Raw genomic sequence first — 20,000 nt, 5'->3', positions numbered from 1 at the left:
GACTGTTTTTAACGTCATTACATATGATTTCTTCCATCTTTGAAGAGAAAAATAGATAAATAAGGCATGAATCGTGCGTCAGGCAGGTGAACGAAAAATTATGAAACTCTGCCAAGAGTTTTTTTTTGGCCGACAGTACGTTTAATCAGCCCGTTCCTTATCATCGAGAACGGTTTAAGTTGCTTGTCCAGCAATTTAAATTTGAATCTAAGTTCAAATGGTCTGGAATCATCAGCAATACAAATGTAACCAATTTATCCATTTACGAGTTTTTTTTCTTGTTGTTTACACAGCAGCAGATTTTTTGTTACCATTAAATCTGATATTCAATCCGAGCCAGTTAGTCTAGAACTTTAAGGAATGATGGAAGTGGAATATACGATTAAGTTAGCTAATGGCTAAGCGCTAGGACCTATGAGGTTATTTAGAGCTGAGAACAATGTTGAAATAGTTGTTAGGAGAGGGTGGAGAGTAAAGGTAGGTTTACACCTACGCACTTTTGTGTTGCGGTCTGTTATGGCGTGGGGCCGCAAGAAACCGGACGAAAAATGATGCGGTGGGGAGAAAAAATGACCGTTATTGGGCGGCGTGGCGCGGACCCGTGCGGTGTGTTACGGAGTGTTATTGCGGTGACGTTGCGGTGTCTAGCGGAGTGCTACTACGTTGGTGCGGTTTTATGGTGGTTGTTGCTATGCCAGGGCACGCGCTCTTGCGGCTTTGTTACTCCGTGTGTTGCGGGTGACTTGCGGTGTTGTTGCGGAGTGCGCGCACATCTGCACGAGACACGACGTGGAATGGTGCATGATTGTTGCACATGCACCGTGCCGGATATGAACTTTGGGTATATATAGAGGCCTGCCAAGCACATCCTTCATTACACGCCCACCCAGCATGCAATATGGACCTCAACAGCCTCTCACCCCAGGAGACCCAGAGATTTTTGGTAGCTGTCCTATGTCTCTGTGCAGTCCAGGTCTTTAGCGGGTTGAGAAGACGTACTACAGTGCCACACCCACCTGCACAATTACGCAGAAAGTACGGCAGGGCAGGGCGGATTTGGGCTCAGGAGTGGCTGACACGGCAACAACTACATGGAGACTACGACCACCTACTAAGAGAACTGAACAAGGAGGACCGCAAAGGACACAAGAACTTTCTACGCATCTACCCTGAATTGTTCGAGGAGATGGTCGAAAGGCTGACGCCCATTTTGAAGAAGAAGGACACGAAAATGTGGCTTGCACAAGAGGTGGAACTCAGTTGGCGGTCACTCTCCGCCACCTGGCAAGTGGGAACAGCTATACAAGCCTCCAAAACAGCTTCAGTCTCCAAGAGTTCCATATGCCGTTTTGTCCCATTAGTCTGCCAAGCCATTATCGACACATACAAACCAGAAGTGATGAAGTGCCCCAAGACACCAGAAGAATGGAATGACGTAGCAAAACGATTCGCCTCAAAGTGGAACTACTTCAATTGTGTGGGAGCCCTGGATGGGAAGCATGTCGCAATCAAGAAACCCAAAGGTGGAGGATCACTGTATTTCAGTTACAAGAAGTTCCACAGCATCGTCCTCATGGCCCTCTCCGATGCAAAGTACAGGTTCCTCTTCGTCGACGTCGGTGCAGAAGGAGTTGCTGGGGATGGAGAAACCTGGCAGAAGTGCAACCTGGCCAGGGCCATCACAAACAACCGAGCAGGACTCCCACAAGACAGAAATCTGCCCAACAACGATGAACCCATACCCTTCCACATAGTCGCCTACGATGCCTTCGCTCTCAATCCGTGGTTGATGAAGCCCTACTCCCACCAATCACAAGATTCCACCGAATGACTATACAGCTACAGATTATCTCGCGTTCGTCATGTGGTGGAAAACGCATTCGGCCTGCTGCAGATTAGATGGCGAGTCTTCAGGGAGACGATGCAACAGGATGTAGAGGTGTGCAAGAAGATAACTTTGTGCGCATGTGTCATGCACAACCTGGCACTGCATCGCTACCCATGTGCTGGCACCGACGTCGACCATGAGAACCAACACCATAACATCGTACCAGGTACTTGGAGGCAGGAGTCGCTGAACCTCTTGGAACGACTCATGGCAAGAAGGGGACCAAATTACACACGTCGAGCAAAGGCCGTCAGAGATTAGCTGGCCCAGTACTACTCATCGGATGCAAGCACAGTGGAATGGCAAGAGCAAATGGTGTTTCCTTGAGGATGACCAGCTACTGACGAGTAGAGGACCCAAAGAACTCTGTAATAAAACATAACCCAACCAATGTACATAAATGTAAATAAAGATCATGATGTATTTCTCATTGTTTTATACTCCCATACTTTTGTATTGTCCTAAGAACTAACAACAATATTAATATAATAAAGAATATTGGAATGATGATTGGTACATATAAAAAATGATGTTGGAAAATAATTAACTGAAAGTAATAATAACATAATTCATAATAATGAGACAAATGAGAAGCAAATGATGGACATAAAAATATTTATACTAAACAAACATATAAAGCATAGAAAGTAAGAAAATGAACATGAAATGCATATAAAGTAAGAAAATGAACATGAAAAGCATCAATATAAGAAAATGAACATGAAAAGCATAGAAGTAAGAAAATGAACATGAAAAGCATAGAATATAAGAAAATGAACATGAAAAGCATAGAAAATAAGAAAATGAACATGAAAAGCATAGAATGTAAGAAAATGAACATGTAAAGCATAGAAAGTAAGAAAATGAACATGAAAAGCAAAGAATGTAAGAAAATTAAATTGGGACTTGGTTTATACCATAACATTTTCAACTGCAAATATCATATATTATCAACTGAGGTCAATATGTCTTTAGTCTGTTACTGATTTTTCATTGTTTCCCTGTTAATAACTATGTCCAGTCAATGTTAATTATTGTTTCATTATCATATTTGTATGTGTTTATGTTCATTTGATCATGTTCTCAATATTATATTATTGTTCTTTACCTTGTATGTTATTATATCATTTGATGGCCATATTTATTTCATGTTACATTTAATTTTATAGTTCAAGTTATTTTCCGAGTTCTATTTATTTCATATATCATATTTCATGTTAGATTTCCTGTTATATTTCTTCATGTTGTTATTCTTTATGGTCATGCTTTTTCATTATTCAATATAATTTCACCCAATCATATCATTATATATATTGTCATGACATAAATTAAGCATCAATAAGGAAAATGTAAATGCAAGTCACTATTTCAACATATTTATTACAAAAAGAAACATTACGAATGTTATAAAATTTACAAAATCATTTAATATTACGAAAATAACTAAAAGATCATTTATTATTAAAAAAAAATAACATTCTATTTATTTACAAAGTTTTCAATATCACTCCATTGATTCGGGGTCAATGTCCTCCTTTTCACCTGGGGAGATGGTCAAGTCGTAGGTGGGGGGATCCTCTGCGGCAGTAGGTTTTGGTGTCGAAATACTGGCGCCAGGGGTAGGGGGCCGCAAGTCTACCAAGAGACTGTTGACTAGCAGCGACAGCGAAGAAGTGGAAGGGCGAGGAGAGAAGTTCACTGGTGTCGACCGTCCACTTGGGAAGAAGGACGGTGTCGTTACCCGTCGCCTGTGTCGAGTACACCGCTGATGAGATAACTGCTGCTGTTGAGGGAGGGGATCATAGAAGAACACAGGTTGGGATTGAGATGCGACCCACTGGTATGATGATCCCCGAATCGGTTGCAGTGCAGAAGCTGTCGAAGTTCCTGCTTTCGTCTGCGTTTCTTTAACAACTCATGGGGGCATCCAGTGGGAACAACCCCCACGAGCTATGGCCACTTTCGTCGTGGCGTCCTCTTCCTCGGGTCCTTCCAAACTGTGACAAAGCCTGATGACTTGCTCGAAGAACGGCTTCTGGCATCGTCGAGGCACGTACTCCAAGCATTGAATCAAGTACTGGACGAATACGGTGCTGTCACGATGCGTATTGTCCTGTGCTTATGGCATCAGTGTGTTGATGTTTGTCATAATCTGGGTCAGTTGAGTCTGCAGTCTTTCTGTAGAATAAACTGTGTCAGCGGATAGCCGTCGGTCCTCTGGCAACTGTGGGACGATACAGGTGAGAACCAATCGCTTGCTACTATGGGTTCGTGGGCGATGTGACCTCCCAGGAATGCCCACGTAGACATCACCTCCTCCCGTGATGTCCTGTGGCGTGCAACTGACCTGCTCTTGTACTCCCTCTTCTCGATCTTCCCGAAGTCGGTACGGCGAGCCTCGAAGTACTTCCGAACTTGCTGGAAGGTGCAATTCGTGAAGTTCGCTGCCAGTTCATGCCAGAGTTCCTCCTTCCTCCTCGGATTCGACCATTGCCTGTCCCGCTTGGCGTACAAGGTAGGGTGTGACTTGATGAATTCGACAATGATATCCTTGTCCTCTGGCGTGAATGGGTAGTCTTGTATGTCCTTCTTGCTGGGGTGGTATCGTTTCTTGGGCTGCACTACGATACCACTCGGGCCTGCGATGTCCTGGGTTTCCACAAGCGATAGGATCAGCTCAACGGGCAGCTCTTCATCGTGGTCGTGGTCAGACACCTCCTCCCGTTGTGCAGGCTGGATGTCCTGGTTGTCCTGGGACTGCTGGGTAGGCCTGGGGGTGGTCTTGTGAAGAGGCATCGTGTCACGTGGCTGGGTGAGCGTGGCTGGGTGAACTTCGCTGGGTGAGAGTGGCTGGGTATCCGTGTTGACAGGCTGTCAGAGCGCAAATAATGCCCCAGTGGTCAGTCAGGCCCCTTTTATCCTCCACAGAATGCGCGGCAACCTTCCATCCAATCGACCTAGGGAGACGCTGTAACACACCGTACGCACGCCCCGCAACATGTGCATGCCATGTATGAATCGTGTATGACGGTGCCGTAACATCACACCGTAACACTCCCGCATGGGTGGTACGAACCCGCACCACGTGCGGTGTGGTGCGATGTGGCACGGCACCGTGCGGGTTCTTACCTCTTTCGTTGCAGCGCCACGCAACACTGCTTACGACTTCGGCAACTTCATCACGCTGCCAGATGCCGCGCAGAAATTTGAAATAATTTAAAATCCTGGCGACGCCGTGCGACTTTAACAGTCCCCAGCGCAAAGGTCCTTGCCTACAGCGTACCAACTTGTCAAGGTTGCTCTGACGGCACTAGCCACAACCCAACGGCCTCCCCACCCAACAACCCTCCCCCCTCCGGAGAAGGCATAAACGAGAAACCCTGTAGGGGTTCACAAACAAGGAAGCGGTTTTTTCTTCGCTCTTTTATTGTGTCATTATATATATATATATATATATATTATATATATATATATATATATATATATATATATATTATAATATACATATATATATTTATATATCAAGCCATTTCCTAAACAAAGGACACAAACAGAACCATACACATACACTCAATGCTAGTAGTGTCATCTTGTATGCTATCCCGCATTCTTGGGACAATCCTTTCTACGGTACCCACCCTATTTCCTTCCACAATCTACGAAATATAAGTGTCATTAACTAACTATCCCCCATCTCAAAACACTATGATGTCCCACCTTTCCACCAATAATTTTTTTTCTCTCTTTTTACCAAGTTTACATACTTCCACATTTTTCAACCTTCGGTTTTCTCAGGCACACTATGTATACTACTTTTAAGAAGACCTCTAAACAACTTCAACCTTCCTTTTTTATATGCAATCGTCATCCAAACTTTATTTCTGTAAAAGAGATTGGGTTAACAATTCCTCACTACGTTCCAGCCTTGACTTCCATGGACACTCCCATTCTCTTTTAAATCTTTTGCACACGCTTATTCTGATAACCTATTCTGTGACACTCCTCTTTCCTCGTCTGACCATCATCCATTAAAAAAAAAAAAAAGCTGAAACTGCAAAAGGGACTACGATTGTGCCTTAATACAGTGTGAACTGACTTTATGTTCGGACCTGACAGGAATTAGTTTTGTTTAGTTTTAAGAAATTTCTAGGCCACTGAACCACGCACTGAGGCACTTTCTGCCCTTCGCCTAAGGCAGCGAATAGATACGTTGGGTTGGCTGGAGAGCAAGATAAAGATCAATCCAGAAAATAAAGGAGATTAAAAACAAGGGACTAAAAGTGAAACTGAGAGAGAAGACTGCAGTTGCACTAAGAAGTATGTTAGCAAGATTGAACGGCATTATGGAAGAAAGGAAGTAAAATATAAGGCTAAAAAGTGGGTCCACCTGGGACCGAAGGAACTGCAGGTTCAACAAAAAGCTTACTAATTACCCGTCTACGTATAGTATGGTCCTATGTATAACTTAAAAACCGCTTCTTTCTGTATAAACGAACAATAATGATTCCTTTCACACATCTTTCTGATCCTTCCACTGGCCTAAGTATAATCATGCACATTGCTAGGCACTAAATTGCGCTGTCAAAACTATACCACAACAACTCAGTTGAAAGTCTATCAAGACTTGATATTTTTTTGTTCCTCAGCAAGCTATTTCTACGGTACTCTTTTATTCTTCCTATATCTTTTCAAAATGTCCACTCCAACGACACAGGAACACAAACACACACACATACAAACACACACACACACATATATATATATATATATATATATATATATATATATATATATATATATATATATATATATATATATATATATATATATATATATATATATAAGACTCCCCGCGTATGATATGAAAACACTTTCAATTAGCTGACTATATTGGAAAAGGGTGAGCAGACTGTTCCGATAATGTGAAAGTTTACTGCCCACTTTCTCGTCAGTATCTGATGACTGACAACCTAACCAAAACTGCCCTTCTGTACATCAGAGAAAACGGCGAAAAGGCAATTATAAAGATGAAACCCCCGTAGGGGGTAGTGCCGTCAGTGTGCCTCATGGAGTGCTCTGTAAGCATTACTAAAGGTGCTTTGCAGCGTCCCTTCGGCCTCTAGCTGCAACCCCTTTCATTCCCTTTACTGTACCTCCATTCAGATCTTTCTTCCATTCACAGCGCAACTGCCAGGTTTGCCTCCTGTTACACTCTTCAGACCTACCCCCTCTCAATTTCCTTTCCAGCGTTGAATGACCTCATAGGTCACAGTGCTTGGCCTACATTCTATATTCCATTCCAGTCCATAAAGATGAAAGAGAGAGAATCTCTCTTTCATCTTTGAAGATCATCGGGATTAATTTCTTTGAAATAAATCTCACATCGTTAAAATCAAAATAACTATACGAAAGGTTCCCAGCGCTTGACAAAAACGGAAGCGTCTTGATACCGAAGGAAGGGAGAAAATGGAATAGCAAGCAGGCCTTCCTTCGCAGGAAGCAAGGCTGATCATGCAAGAAATGGGGAGTTATTGCAGGAGATGACAGCTGATAGGGCAATCTTTGTTTTCATTTTGCTCCTCTGGTTGGTCTTCTCTTAAAGGCGATTGGGTGCATGTTTTAATTTATAATTTATACTGTCATGAGAATTACCGTAGTTGAGGCAGCTCAAAAACCACACGTGTATTATATATATATATATATATATATATATATATATATATATATATATATATATATATATATATATATGAGAGAGAGAGAGAGAGAGAGAGAGAGAGAGAGAGAGAGAGAGAATTACGTTCGGTTCCGGTGAGGTAGAAGATTACTTCGTCGAGCCTACCCATGAGTATTTCCTTACCCAGGATCGAACCCGTGATTTCTCTGTTGAGACGAACGTCATCAATATCCGACCAAAGAGAGAGAGAGAGAGAGAGAGAGAGAGAGAGAGAAGATTATCAAGACTACGCTCGTCTTCATCCTTCATGCACGATGAGATCTTACTAACAATACGTATTTAATTTCCATAAGACTCTAGTTGTAATTAAGAAAGAGTGGAATCTCTCGCTTCCTAAGAGTCACATAAGCTACTTAGCGGGATGGGAAAATTTTTTTTTAACATTTTGCTCACTCATTTTCACACCTATAGGCAGTAATTCATTTTCGTCCAAAAGCATATTTGAGCATGTATCTATATATTATTTGTATACACTCACATAATCTTTCAATATATTTACAATCTATGTTAACAAAACTCTCTCTCTCTCAGTTTCCACCTTACCCAAACTTGTGAATCCTACACCTTTGTAACGATATCTATTTTGACCATTCTCTCCAAATGACCAAGCCACTTCAAAACACACTGATCCGCCTTTGGACCTTTGCCAGCCTACTGATGCATTCATATTCATGCATCTTTCGTGTATTCAGTCCTTCTTGTTCTGTATAAAATATGTATACACAATTCACCTTAGTGCCTGCTTACTTTTCCTAGTCAAAGTTTATTTTCCCTTCAACTGTTTAAAGGGTACTTTCCTAGATTCACTTTACAGTGTACACCAAAAACGTAAAGTGAGGACACAATTTAAGGACATAAAGTACCTTAAAGCTACACATTTACCTTGAAATATATACAGGAATTCATATAAAAATGACAAACAAAATATACTATTATAAAAAAAAACGGCGAAATTTCCTAGAGACTTTCTTATACAACAATAATGGAATTGGGAATTGGCTACATCTAGATGCCCTCGGCGAAGGAAATGAAAGAATCTATCCGAGACGTCCCTGTGCATTCGGTCATGAAATAGAAAAATTATAAAACGAAAACTGTCATCCCCTGAGTAAATAGTCTGGCCTTATAAGACTGAAGTCAGCTGTATGACAAGGATTTTGTAGGTGTGTGTGTGAGTGTGTCTGTCTGCGCGCGAGCGCTTGAGAGAGAGAGAGAGAGAGAGAGAGAGAGAGAGAGAGAGAGAGAGAGAGAGAGAGATCAAATCTTCAAAAGTTATTATCAATCCGATTTTCCTTAGTTCTATCACCATGATCACGGTATCAAAAGTAAACAATGACAATTATATTATCAAGAGTAAAAATTACAATATCAATAGTAAATGACGGCATCAAAAGTAAACAATGACATTATCAAGAGTAAACAGTGACAATATCAAAAGTAAACAATGACATTATCAAAAGTAAACAATAACATTATCAAGAGTAAACAATGACATTATCAAAAGTAAACACTAACAATACCAAATGTAAACAATGACATTATGAAAAGTAAACAATGAATATTTCAAAAGTAAAAAATGACAAGCACAGACATCTATGTAAAAACGAAGCCAGTTCACAACAAAGCAAAACGGAAGTTCAGCGCGCAGGCGCGAGTCTGGAAGGGCTATATATCATGTCCTCTTGGAAATGACGCCGCCAGAGAAATGACACTCATTCCCTAATCATTTCCATTAAGATCATAAAAGAGACAAGAGGTAATTTAAGAGGCCGGAGGGTTACGAGACCCTACCTCCCGCACCCCAACCGTATGAGGGGATCCCAGGCCCGGTAATGGTGCACGGAGATGAACCAATTACCAACAGGTGACAAACAAAAGCTCATGGCGCTGTCGCCTTTTATTTTCCAAGGGTCTCTCTCTCTCTCTTCTTCTTCTTCTTCTTACAGTTTTCCCTCGTCGTATCTCGTCAGTTAGTTTTACTTTTTCTTTTTATTCCTTCTCTAATGCCATCTCATCATCATCATCATCATAAATTTTTAGCTCTTTTTTCATCTCTACCAAATCTTTAAATCAGGAAATATCATTTTACTCATCAATATTCATTGGGATTATGGCAGACAGTTGTTTGTTTGTTTGTATGGTGTTTTTACGTTGCATGGAACCAGTGGTTATTCAGCAACGGGACCAACGGCTTCACGTGACTTCCGAACCACGTCGAGAGTGAACTCCTATCACCAGAAATACACATCTCTAACCCCTCAATGGAATGTCCGAGAATCGAACTCGGGGCCGCCGAGGTGGCATGTCAAGACCATACCGATGACGCCACTGAGGCGCTTGGCAGACAGTTGGCCTTTCCCCTGACAGCAGAATGGTATGTAAATACCGTTAAGCAAACGTGTTGAAACACAGATTAAACACACAGACAATATATATATATATATATATATATATATATATATATATATATATATATATATATATATATATTAAAGAGGTATGTCTATCAAATAACGAGACTGTGATTCCACCTATAACAAAGCAGTCAGAATCGGTCATAACTGCATATGCTTGGTGACTTTGCACTTGTTTGAACCTGCATGGCAGCCAGCAACACTTTAAGACATTCACTTGATTGTGAGTCGCCATTTTAGTTTGGTTGTGTTTTTTGTAGGGGGCCTATAAAAAAAATGCCAAGTTTAAGAATTGAACAACGAATCAATTTTAAATTTTTAGTAAAATTGCATGTTTTCAAATGCTTAGTACTATAGTAGATTCACATCAACGCATTTGATGTCTAGGCCAGTCCCTTACGACGCTCCTGATTGGCTGTTGATAAACCAGTCACACGGCTGTTAACTCCAGTCTCTCGAGAGTTCACATTGGCAGAACAGTATGTTCCACCTCTCCTGAGGGATACTTTAGAGAGACGTATCCATCAGGAGAGGTGGAATATACATCCTGCTTATGTGAACACTCTCGAGATAGTGAGACTTTCCAGCCGTGTGATTGGCTTATCAACAGCCAATCAGGAATGTCATAAAAGACGGGCCAAGACATCAAATGCACGGTTGATGTGAATCTACTATAGCTCATGGGAACTGCTACCTGTGTTGTGTTCGTTCGTTTGTGTGGCGTGAAAGATTCACCAAGAATGAAGAAAGCTTGTCAAAGCACATCAAAATTCAAAGCCATCCTCATTGTGTTTTTCGATATCATGGTTGTAATGACAGGAACTGATTTCCTCGATGCCCTCGACCAGTGGAAAAGAAGACTGCAGCAATGTATTAGTGCAATGGGAAGTTTACTGAAGGGGACAAACATTTAATTTGCAATACAGGTGAGTTATCTAATTAGTCTCGTTATTTAACAGACAAACCTCGTGTATGTATATATATATATATATATATTATATATATATATATATTATACTATATATATATATATATATATATATATATATATATATATATATATTGCATTATTAGATACATTCATAAGTTTGACATATAAAAAAAACATGCAATTTTAACACAAACAGTCAAAAAAATCTCTTATTATGCTCAGTGTCGATGACGAAAAACAAACCGCCTCGATCTCTTCACCACAAAAATAAAACTAATAACATTTGAACCAAGCTGGGTACCTTAATTTGAACATAAGCTATCAGAATATCAATTTGTGAATGACATATTGTAATTACTTTATTATTAAAATTATTAGTTTGGTTTCATTTACCGTAGTCAGGCATTGTTGATGTAATTTTATGGGACTGATAATATCATGCCGTCCACTTATTATTAACGAAGGGGTAGCCTATTATCTAAAAAAAAACATCATCTAATTGGTTTGCTCGGAATGCGCCTAACTGTACACCCGAACCTCCGCTGATACCTCAGTGAGACAGTCGTTTAATAAGTTAGTGTAACACGTAAACCAAAGACTAAAGAACTGAGGCAAATTAAAACTTCAGTTGCTCTGTAGCCGTGAGACTGAACGAATAGCATTTTAGACCGATATTGAAAAGTAGTTCAAATGGTGCTTAATATCATTCATGTTTAAACCGGAAAGTCTGAAATCGTTCAGTAACTACGAATGGTAAATAACGTGATCGGCATGGTGGAATAAATAGCAATGATGGGTGCGTCATAATTTTGGTTTTGTTTACCTTAAGTGATAAATCGGCCTAGTTGATGAGATGGCCGGTCTCTACGATTAATGCCCAAACGTCTAGGGGATTTTGTGAAGACGATCTGTGAACCCGTCCGGGTTCCTCGAAGCAAGCACCCTAAATTCACCTGCCACCAGTTCTCAGAAAGTAGAGCTTCCCGTCACCGTGTTGTATGGGAAAGCGAAAGGCCATTTTAAGATTTCTGCAACTGTGAAACCCGACACCAAGACGAGTGTGCGTGAAAGAACACGTAACCACGAGGGAACCTGAACCTTCTTCCACTTGACTTATGGTTTAAGGCAAGTAGCATATTTCATTGATTAATTTGCATAATCAAACTCAAATCGGGAATAGAAGACTAAGAGAAGTAATCTGGGTTTAAGACCAGCCCTCCTGGGCAGTGAGGACGGTGTATCCTAGGTTAGGTTACGTGGGATGTAGATCTAGCCTGAGACAAGGTTAGGTTTCGGTATAGGCTACATAAACCTTTTACATGACAATTAATTCTCAATTTACAAGACTAGGGGGTTTAGATTCGAGGGAATAAAAGCTAATATTAACATTAATAATTGTCAAAAGTACATACCGTATCGTTACTTTGAAGAATGATCAAACGGGCGAAGTAACTTGGTTCAAATTGGAAACGGTTAGTTCCTGATGATTTCGTCATTATTAACGATTCCAGACATTATTCTCAGACATATTTTCATAAATAAATCCAGTTCTGACCAATGACTCGAATATGATTAGCCTAACACCAAATCTCATAGGGACATACAATCACACGCCCATACCTAATCGTCACCGTATCCTGGGATTGAGTAAAAGTCGAAATCATTTGCCTTCTTTGTAACCCAGTCGTTGATATGAGCTGGTATTACTATCAGGTTAAAGTTCCAAATCCAACATATTTTAAAACACAATTTAAATCAAACCGATTGCAACTCGGCATCATTATGATAACTAACTGACAGTAACTGGGATTGTTTTTTTATCAACGGCTCATGACGGTGACTCGTGACGTCACTTCTTGTTTGATATTTGGCGCGGGAATACAAATATGGTGCTATCTTCTTTTTGGCACCTTTTCTTCACCTCACCTCTGCTGTTGCTTTGACACGATATAATACATCTAATCAGTATTATCGTATTCTTACAGAGTTGTGAAGGGGAAATTTACAGTAAAAAATCTATATAATGTTTTAAAATCTTTGATGGTGAACCATGACGATAAAAGTGGGGACAGATATTCATGTTGTTTTTAATCATCACATAAAATATCCCAACCCCGTGTCAGTTCACGCCCAAATCGATAGCCGGGCTCGTAAAGTACACAGTTGATCATGTACGCAGTCACGCGACATGGTATGCTCATTAAATGAGACATAAAAGTTGCATCTATTTTTAAAGTGATAGATACGAGTAAATTCATCTGTTCACTTGCATTAAGGATGACCGCAATAAAAAAAAGTGGGGAAATTAATTAAAATCCCTCCTCTGGTATCTTGAATTTTTCACTCTAAGTTTTCATTTATTTTGATTAGTCCCCACACTTACGAGTCACACTTCTGGAAGCACAAAAAAAAAAGAGCAGCGATGAATTATTTTCTACCTCGAAAGTGATGTAACTAAAAAGGAATTTTACAATGACGGACAGACCTTGGGCTGCATGAGATTCCTGTAAAAAAAGAACTATTTCCGTATAGTGAATACTGGAGATGCTATCCCTCTTTTATACATTCAAGTGTCCGTTATTTTAACTAAAGTAATGGCGTCCTCTCGGCCTTGTAGGATGGAAAAGGTTAGGGGTTTAGGTTATGCAATGAAGGTAGAGGTTAGGGAAGCAACGTAATGGAGAGCGAATAAGAACGAGTTTGCTTAGTCATAGGCTGTCAGTCTTACGAACAAATAACCTCCATGGCCGTTTGGTTGGGCATAGACTGACAACCTCTTACCAAAGTCAGTACTTAGGATCCAGTAGAAGACCATGGGAGTCTGGTGTGAGCAGCAATGTTCGTAGGGGTTGTTGGGGGGTGGGGGGGGGGAGAGTCCCCAGACCATTTTCCTAATGAGAGCTCGGGTTTAATTAAGCAACTATCTTGTAAACACCACAAAGAACTAAACTCAGTTGAAAGTTGAATTTATTTATTGGTGAAGTTACAATTTTGCATTAAACTGTCTCTTATGTAATATTGCTATTATATTAAAAAAGAGCATTCATATGGGACAGACTTCAACTGCCTACATATGTAGGAAATAATGTAGAAAATAAGATATAATATATATCTTATCAGTTTCTTATACACATTTTTACTCATTTAAAAAGATCTCTTCGTCATTGTTTAATTCTTTTAAGTAGTCATTGTTGGTAACACACACACACATATATATATATATATATATATATATATATATATATATATATATATGGGGGATTCACGCTAACTTGGAAACGGTTTGCACTCAAAAAATCCTATATCACAAATCCTACTCCGACCAGGGTTCGAGCCTTTGTTGTTTGAGGTTGGAGGTAAGGTGTAGATTCGAATTATAATTTATGATAGTTGTTGTTTGGGCGTAAAATATTCTAGAAGTAACGTGAATTTTATATGAATAGGTTGTTCGTGGCCTATCATTTGGTTCATATATGCAAAAATTATAATTATAATTAGTTTAGACAACAAAAAGGCTTAATAGTACTGGAAAACCAAACTTTTTTTTTTTTTGTAGAATAACAGATAACTCAGAATTCAGTAGTATCACGTAAAAAATTGGAAATAAAATCTGAAATAAAGTGAGCGTGAAAAAGTTCTCATTCTAAGCGCCAGTATTTTATCTTTATGACACCTCAACCGGTATTTTATTCTTACGATACCACAACATACCTCTGTAAATCCGCTTAAATTACAGGGAACATTCAACCTGTGGGGAGATTAGTACCGAATCGATAACTAGCCAGGAGAAATTAGCCCACTTCTAAGTTGCCGTTGGACGCCGCCTAAATATAAACGCTCTTCTTGGAATGTTTACTGTTACGAGAGACTGAAGTATCTGAAAAAAAGGTTTGCTCACGAAATCGTAGTTTCCTGTCGGGATGACTTTCGAATGTCGCCCGTAACCTGAGCTTCATGGCTTAATCATTTACTTTTTATCCACTCCCTTCAGTCCCCTCCTACTTTGCTGTTCAACTTCTTTAATTTGACACCCCACCATCGTCCACCTTTCATTCAAGAATAAAATTAATTTAGATCATGATTCGGTGGACTCTTTAAACTATCACTACTCTGCGTAAGAGCGACGGAACTTACGGTGCTCTTATAAGTAGGCCTAATGAAGGTGCTGTGGTCCGAGCTTCAGAACGGTATGTAATGATGACCCATTTTATATTGCTGTCGTTTTTTGACGGTGGGGATGCACGAATAATTGTAATACTAAAATATACTTTCTTTTAAGAGCTACAGTAAAACCCAGATATATGAGGTGGGAGGAATTGGCGTCGGTTCGGTTCGACGAAGCCCCAGCTAATGAAAAGAGAGAGCCTTTGTATGCTCCCACTCCTGGGGGAAATTCTTTCGGAATCCCTGCTGGTTTCCGCAAGATAATGAATTCCTCGACAGACGGCGATATAAATTTCATCTCTTTCTTCGTGCCCCGTGCATCAGGGAATTCGCTGCAGGATGGATCCTGCCTTGGTCTAAAGAATATTCTTTAGACCATAGATCCTGCATCCGGCAAAAGGTGAAATGTACTCCAGTACGTATTTCGGTGGTATGCGTTTTGTTCAGTTTTCTTCTCTTGTTTTCGTTGGTTTAGGTTATTAGATTCATTTGTCTTTTTATGGGTTTTTAATTATCTGTTAATATTTCTTAGTGTGTGCCTAAAAATTGTAATAAGAGACCTTCACATCGTTTCTTATAGAGTGAAGGACATCCCAAAGGTGTTGTAACTGTAAGTCATTTAGTATTTTTATTATATACTTCATTTTTTCTGACATGCGACTTTTATCTTCTGAATCTTCCCTCTCTCTGAATCACACTATGACCCAGTGCCGCTCCCACAAGACATTTGAGGTTTGTTGATAGTTTCAGTCTTGCTTTTTTTTCCTGTGGTCCCGCTTGAATGAGATAAAATAGATTATACTTATTGTTATTGATCTGGATCTATTTTTTCCTTAATTTAACGCCATTTCGGTGCTTTGTCATTTTTTTAATGCATTTACAGCTGCAAACACTCCGGTGACTCTGTAATTCCATCTATATTTAGAATATGAAAATCCGGTACCTCACCTTAACCCGTTTTTCACCCATCTGTTACATTGTCCAAATGATTTTAAGCAGCGTTAGTCATCTTAAAGGATGCTTGTTGTTCATTGTCCCATCCTTCTATAATAGTGGTTTTCTATGCAATAGTTAGAAATTGTCTTGTTTATTGATCCGAAAGCATACGTGAACATCGGTATGGTCCAATTTGGACTTTGAAATGGAAGTGGACTTACTCTTGATATCATTAATAGGAAAGCTAATGATTGCCTTAAAACGTACTTTCAATTAGCATAAGAATTTTTTTTTTTTAATAGGGTTTTTTATCCTTTTTATATACTCACTTGTTGACAGTTTGTCCACCTTTCTTTGGAGGTACAGAAGAATTTTAAACGTCACACTATAAAACAATATCATTTTCACTCGGTCTAATTGCTACGCACATAGTTTACGAGTTGCGTGATGTACAGGATTTTGTAATCATTTTCATTTACAGCTGATTAGCATAATGAATGCTGAAAGGGTAGCCTCTGAAAACAAGCACCAGTTGATAATAACATATAATATAATCACTGAAATTAACTTCCCGTTTACAAGTGTGCATTTAAAATCCTTGAATTATGTATTTCATTAGAAATTATTTACATACAGACTTCACGAGGATCACAAAAATAAAACCAGATTTGTTAAAATACAATATAATCAACACAAAAACATGTTACAGCTTCAACAACTCAATCAGTACACTTGAATTTCAATCCTACAACCTGGCCAAAAGCCTTTAATATTAATGGCAGTCAAGATTTTCAGAGGGCTTCCTCTATCACATATAACAAGGAAGGCACATTAGTTGGAACATCTCGTGTGACAATATATAAATATCATGGTCCTCATTTCTTATAACTAGAATCATCTGGAACCTATGAATACATCTTCAATTATCTGTCATTGCTCTAGAAAAGTGATCTGACGCTCATGGCTCTGTAGACTCATAGCAACAAGACCTCTCTGTCAGGTAACCATCCATCCTTCGCCATTATTTATACCTCCAAGGCATAGGGTTTACCATAGCCGGCGAAGGAGGTCTGTCACGATCATAATAAGCGATCTTCCTCCCGCCCGAGTAGGCGTATGAGGTGCAGGCCGGAGGTCTATATGGGTGGGCGGTCATCCACTCAGAATACGCCCGTTCCGTCCTCGCCCTCCTGTCACGCTTGGCTTGCGTTTCCTCTTCTTCTTTTCGCTGACATCTGTGGAAGATTGGGACCATTAGCTCAGCTGAGAGGATTCCAATAGGCAGAATTCGTGTATCAATTCGAATAATCGTCTTTGGTTCACGGAAAGTTGTTTTTGGAACGGAGCCCGGTTGTTATCTTATGATTTCTAACATTTATTTTGATAAGATACTAATGGCTCAGAATTGTGACGTTAAAGCTAGCGCATAATACGACAGAGTATTATCGTGTGATATTGATACTGTACAAATTATTCAAATTTATCACGCAGAATAGTGAGGCATTGTAAATAAGCGTTCTTCGAGAGCGTATTCATAAATCATGTAACCTAAGTCAACGCACGGAAATTAAGAAGCCTACAATTACGTTGCCTAATGCGCCTATTATGAAGAACCAGAATATACAATTACGTAACACTAAGAGATACTATTGTTCAGTCCATAATCTTTTGAAAGAGAGGGCGAGGGGGAGAGACAGTAACTTACAAATAACTACACTTTAGCCGTATTAATAATTCTCAGCTTAATGACACAAGGGATAAAATTAAGGGCATCGGTTGCCAGGTAGTGATATTTAGCCGCTCGAACACGCCATGCCTCGTGTAAAGTTCACTCTATTCAAACTTCTGTTATACAGGGCTTTGTTGTGTTGGATTAAAATGTTTTGTATATCAGTGGTGTTTGTTTTACCGGATGAAAATGCTTTGTTTATTAGTTGAATTTGTTTTGTTGACTTAAATGAAATATTATTTATAAACTGAATTTGTTTGTACTGAATTGAAAAAAAAAAATAGTTTCAAATAGAACAGTGCCAGTAATTGCGTGACTGAGCTTCGTATCAACAAATAGTTATATTATCTTCGTGAAGTACTCCCATCCCTGTCAGATGTTTTCTTCGTTTTGCCTCTTGTTTATTAGTGTGTGTTTTCTGTTTATGTAATTGTATTCCTGATTGTGGTTCATCTTTATGTGTTATTTCTTGTTGATCCTCTTTTCCGTATGTGGCAGTGCATTCTAGTTCCAAATAATTTTTTTCCTATTCATTATTATCATTATTATTATTATTATTATAATTAGTAGTAGTAGTAGTAGTAGTATTATGACGACGATGTTGTAAAACAATAGTTTATGCATATCTCACAAAACATTTGCACACGTTAATTTCTCTATCAATAGCAATTTAATGTTATCAAAATGATTCCGAACTTTCAATGAAGTCGTTAAGTAGACTATCCAAATTCAGTTCCTTCCCGCCCCACCCTTCCTTCACCTTCCCCCCCAAAAACCCACCACCTAACACACCCAACCACCCCATCCCCTACTATCACACTTCTCCTCATCAGTTCAGTCTACGATTTTCTCATCCCCCTCCCTCCCCACCCCTTCAAAAGGTTGCAGAGATCAATAACGCGTCCTTTTGCAGTCATTGCATAACTCACACACGCACACTGCATGCAAGATGAAGATGAACCCTTGGGTTACCTCAGAACCCCCCTCCCCCTTTTTTTTTTTAAGGTATGGCAGTAATTAGCTTCGTTTCATCCTGCAATTAGATGTTATTCAGGTTTTCGTCCTCCGCGCTTCCTCATTTTTTTTCTTTTTTTAAGATTCTTTCCTGTTTTTGGAAAGGTGACACCACAAGAACACTTTTGTGGTACGCCTCTTGACCTATTGTTATGACATTTTATAGCAACTGACCAAGACTGTTCGCAAGATGCAAGTCTCATTGGCTTCTGTTTGGCATATTGTAGTTACATTTTACAGCAATTGGCTACACTGGTCGCAAGTCACAAGTCTCATTGGCTTCTGTTTGCCATATTGTAGTTACATTTTACAGCAATTGGCTACACTGGTCGCAAGTCACGAGTACCACTGGCTTCTTTTTGCCATATTGTTGTTATATTTTATCAATTGGCGTATAGTGGTCTCAAGATACAAATCTCATTGACTTCTGGTTGCTATATTGTAGTTAAATTTTGCAGCAAATGGCCTATATTGGTCGCAAGTCACAAGTCTCATTGGCTTCTGTTTGCCATATTGTAGTTAAATTTTGCAGCAAATGGCCTATACTGGTCGCAAGTCACAAGTCTCATTGGCTTCTGTTTGCCATATTTTATAGCAATTGACGTATCGTGGTCGCAAGATACAATTCTCATTGGTTGCTTTTTGCCATATTGTAGTCAAATTTTGCAGCAATTGGCCCATACTAACGCAAGTCACAAGTCTCATTGGCTTCTGTTTGCCATATTGCTGTCATATTTTATCAATTGACGTATAGTGGTCGCAAGATAAAAGTATCATTGGCTTCTGGTTGGTATATTGTAGTTAGATTTTGCAGCAATTGGCCAATACTAGTCGCAAGATTCCAAGCTTACAGGCAAAACACAAGTCTCATTGGCTTCTGCTCTTAGCGGAGAACTCATCTGATGAAAAGACTGTGACACAAGAGGGTAATTCTTAGGGTTTCATATGGTAAAAAAATTGCGTTTAGTGGTCGATATGAACTGAAGAACTGAAGTTACATTAGACGTTTATTTTTACGTAATGAGTGGTGATAAAGGAGCACTTGTTTGGCATCTAATGCCGAATTTTGTAGCAAGTAGCCAACGTTGGTAAAAAGTTTGATTGTAAGAGAAAATCCAAAAAGAATGACTTGAATCCCTTAACATAAATATTAAAACCATTCATCACTGTAAAACTTTGAAGTAAAA

At 39.4% G+C, this 20,000-nt stretch overlaps 2 protein-coding genes across 2 annotated transcripts in view; one reads left to right on the top strand and one right to left on the bottom strand.

Moving 5' to 3' along the window:
• Positions 1-898: 898 nt before the first annotated feature.
• LOC135197460 (uncharacterized) lies at positions 899-1,831 on the top strand. The gene has a single exon (XM_064224527.1). The coding sequence runs from the start codon at positions 899-901 to the stop codon at positions 1,829-1,831; it is 933 nt and encodes a 310-aa protein (XP_064080597.1).
• Positions 1,832-16,780: 14,949 nt separating this feature from the next.
• LOC135197591 (uncharacterized) overlaps positions 16,781-20,000 on the bottom strand; it is a 7,474-nt gene continuing 4,254 nt past the window's right edge. The window contains exon 2 of the mRNA XM_064224628.1: positions 16,781-17,305. Coding sequence (XP_064080698.1) covers positions 17,092-17,305 — 214 coding nt within the window. The 3' untranslated portion in view covers positions 16,781-17,091. The remainder of the gene's footprint in view (positions 17,306-20,000) is intronic.

Source organism: Macrobrachium nipponense, chromosome 21 (assembly GCF_015104395.2).
Source record: "Macrobrachium nipponense isolate FS-2020 chromosome 21, ASM1510439v2, whole genome shotgun sequence".
NCBI classification, from domain to species: Eukaryota; Metazoa; Arthropoda; class Malacostraca; order Decapoda; family Palaemonidae; genus Macrobrachium; species Macrobrachium nipponense.
This window is presented reverse-complemented; position numbering and strand designations above follow the sequence as displayed.

Excerpts from the sequence above, each read along its gene's own strand:
- LOC135197460 (XM_064224527.1), top strand. The coding sequence starts at position 899 with ATGGACCTCAACAGCCTCTCACCCCAGGAGACCCAGAGATTTTTGGTA.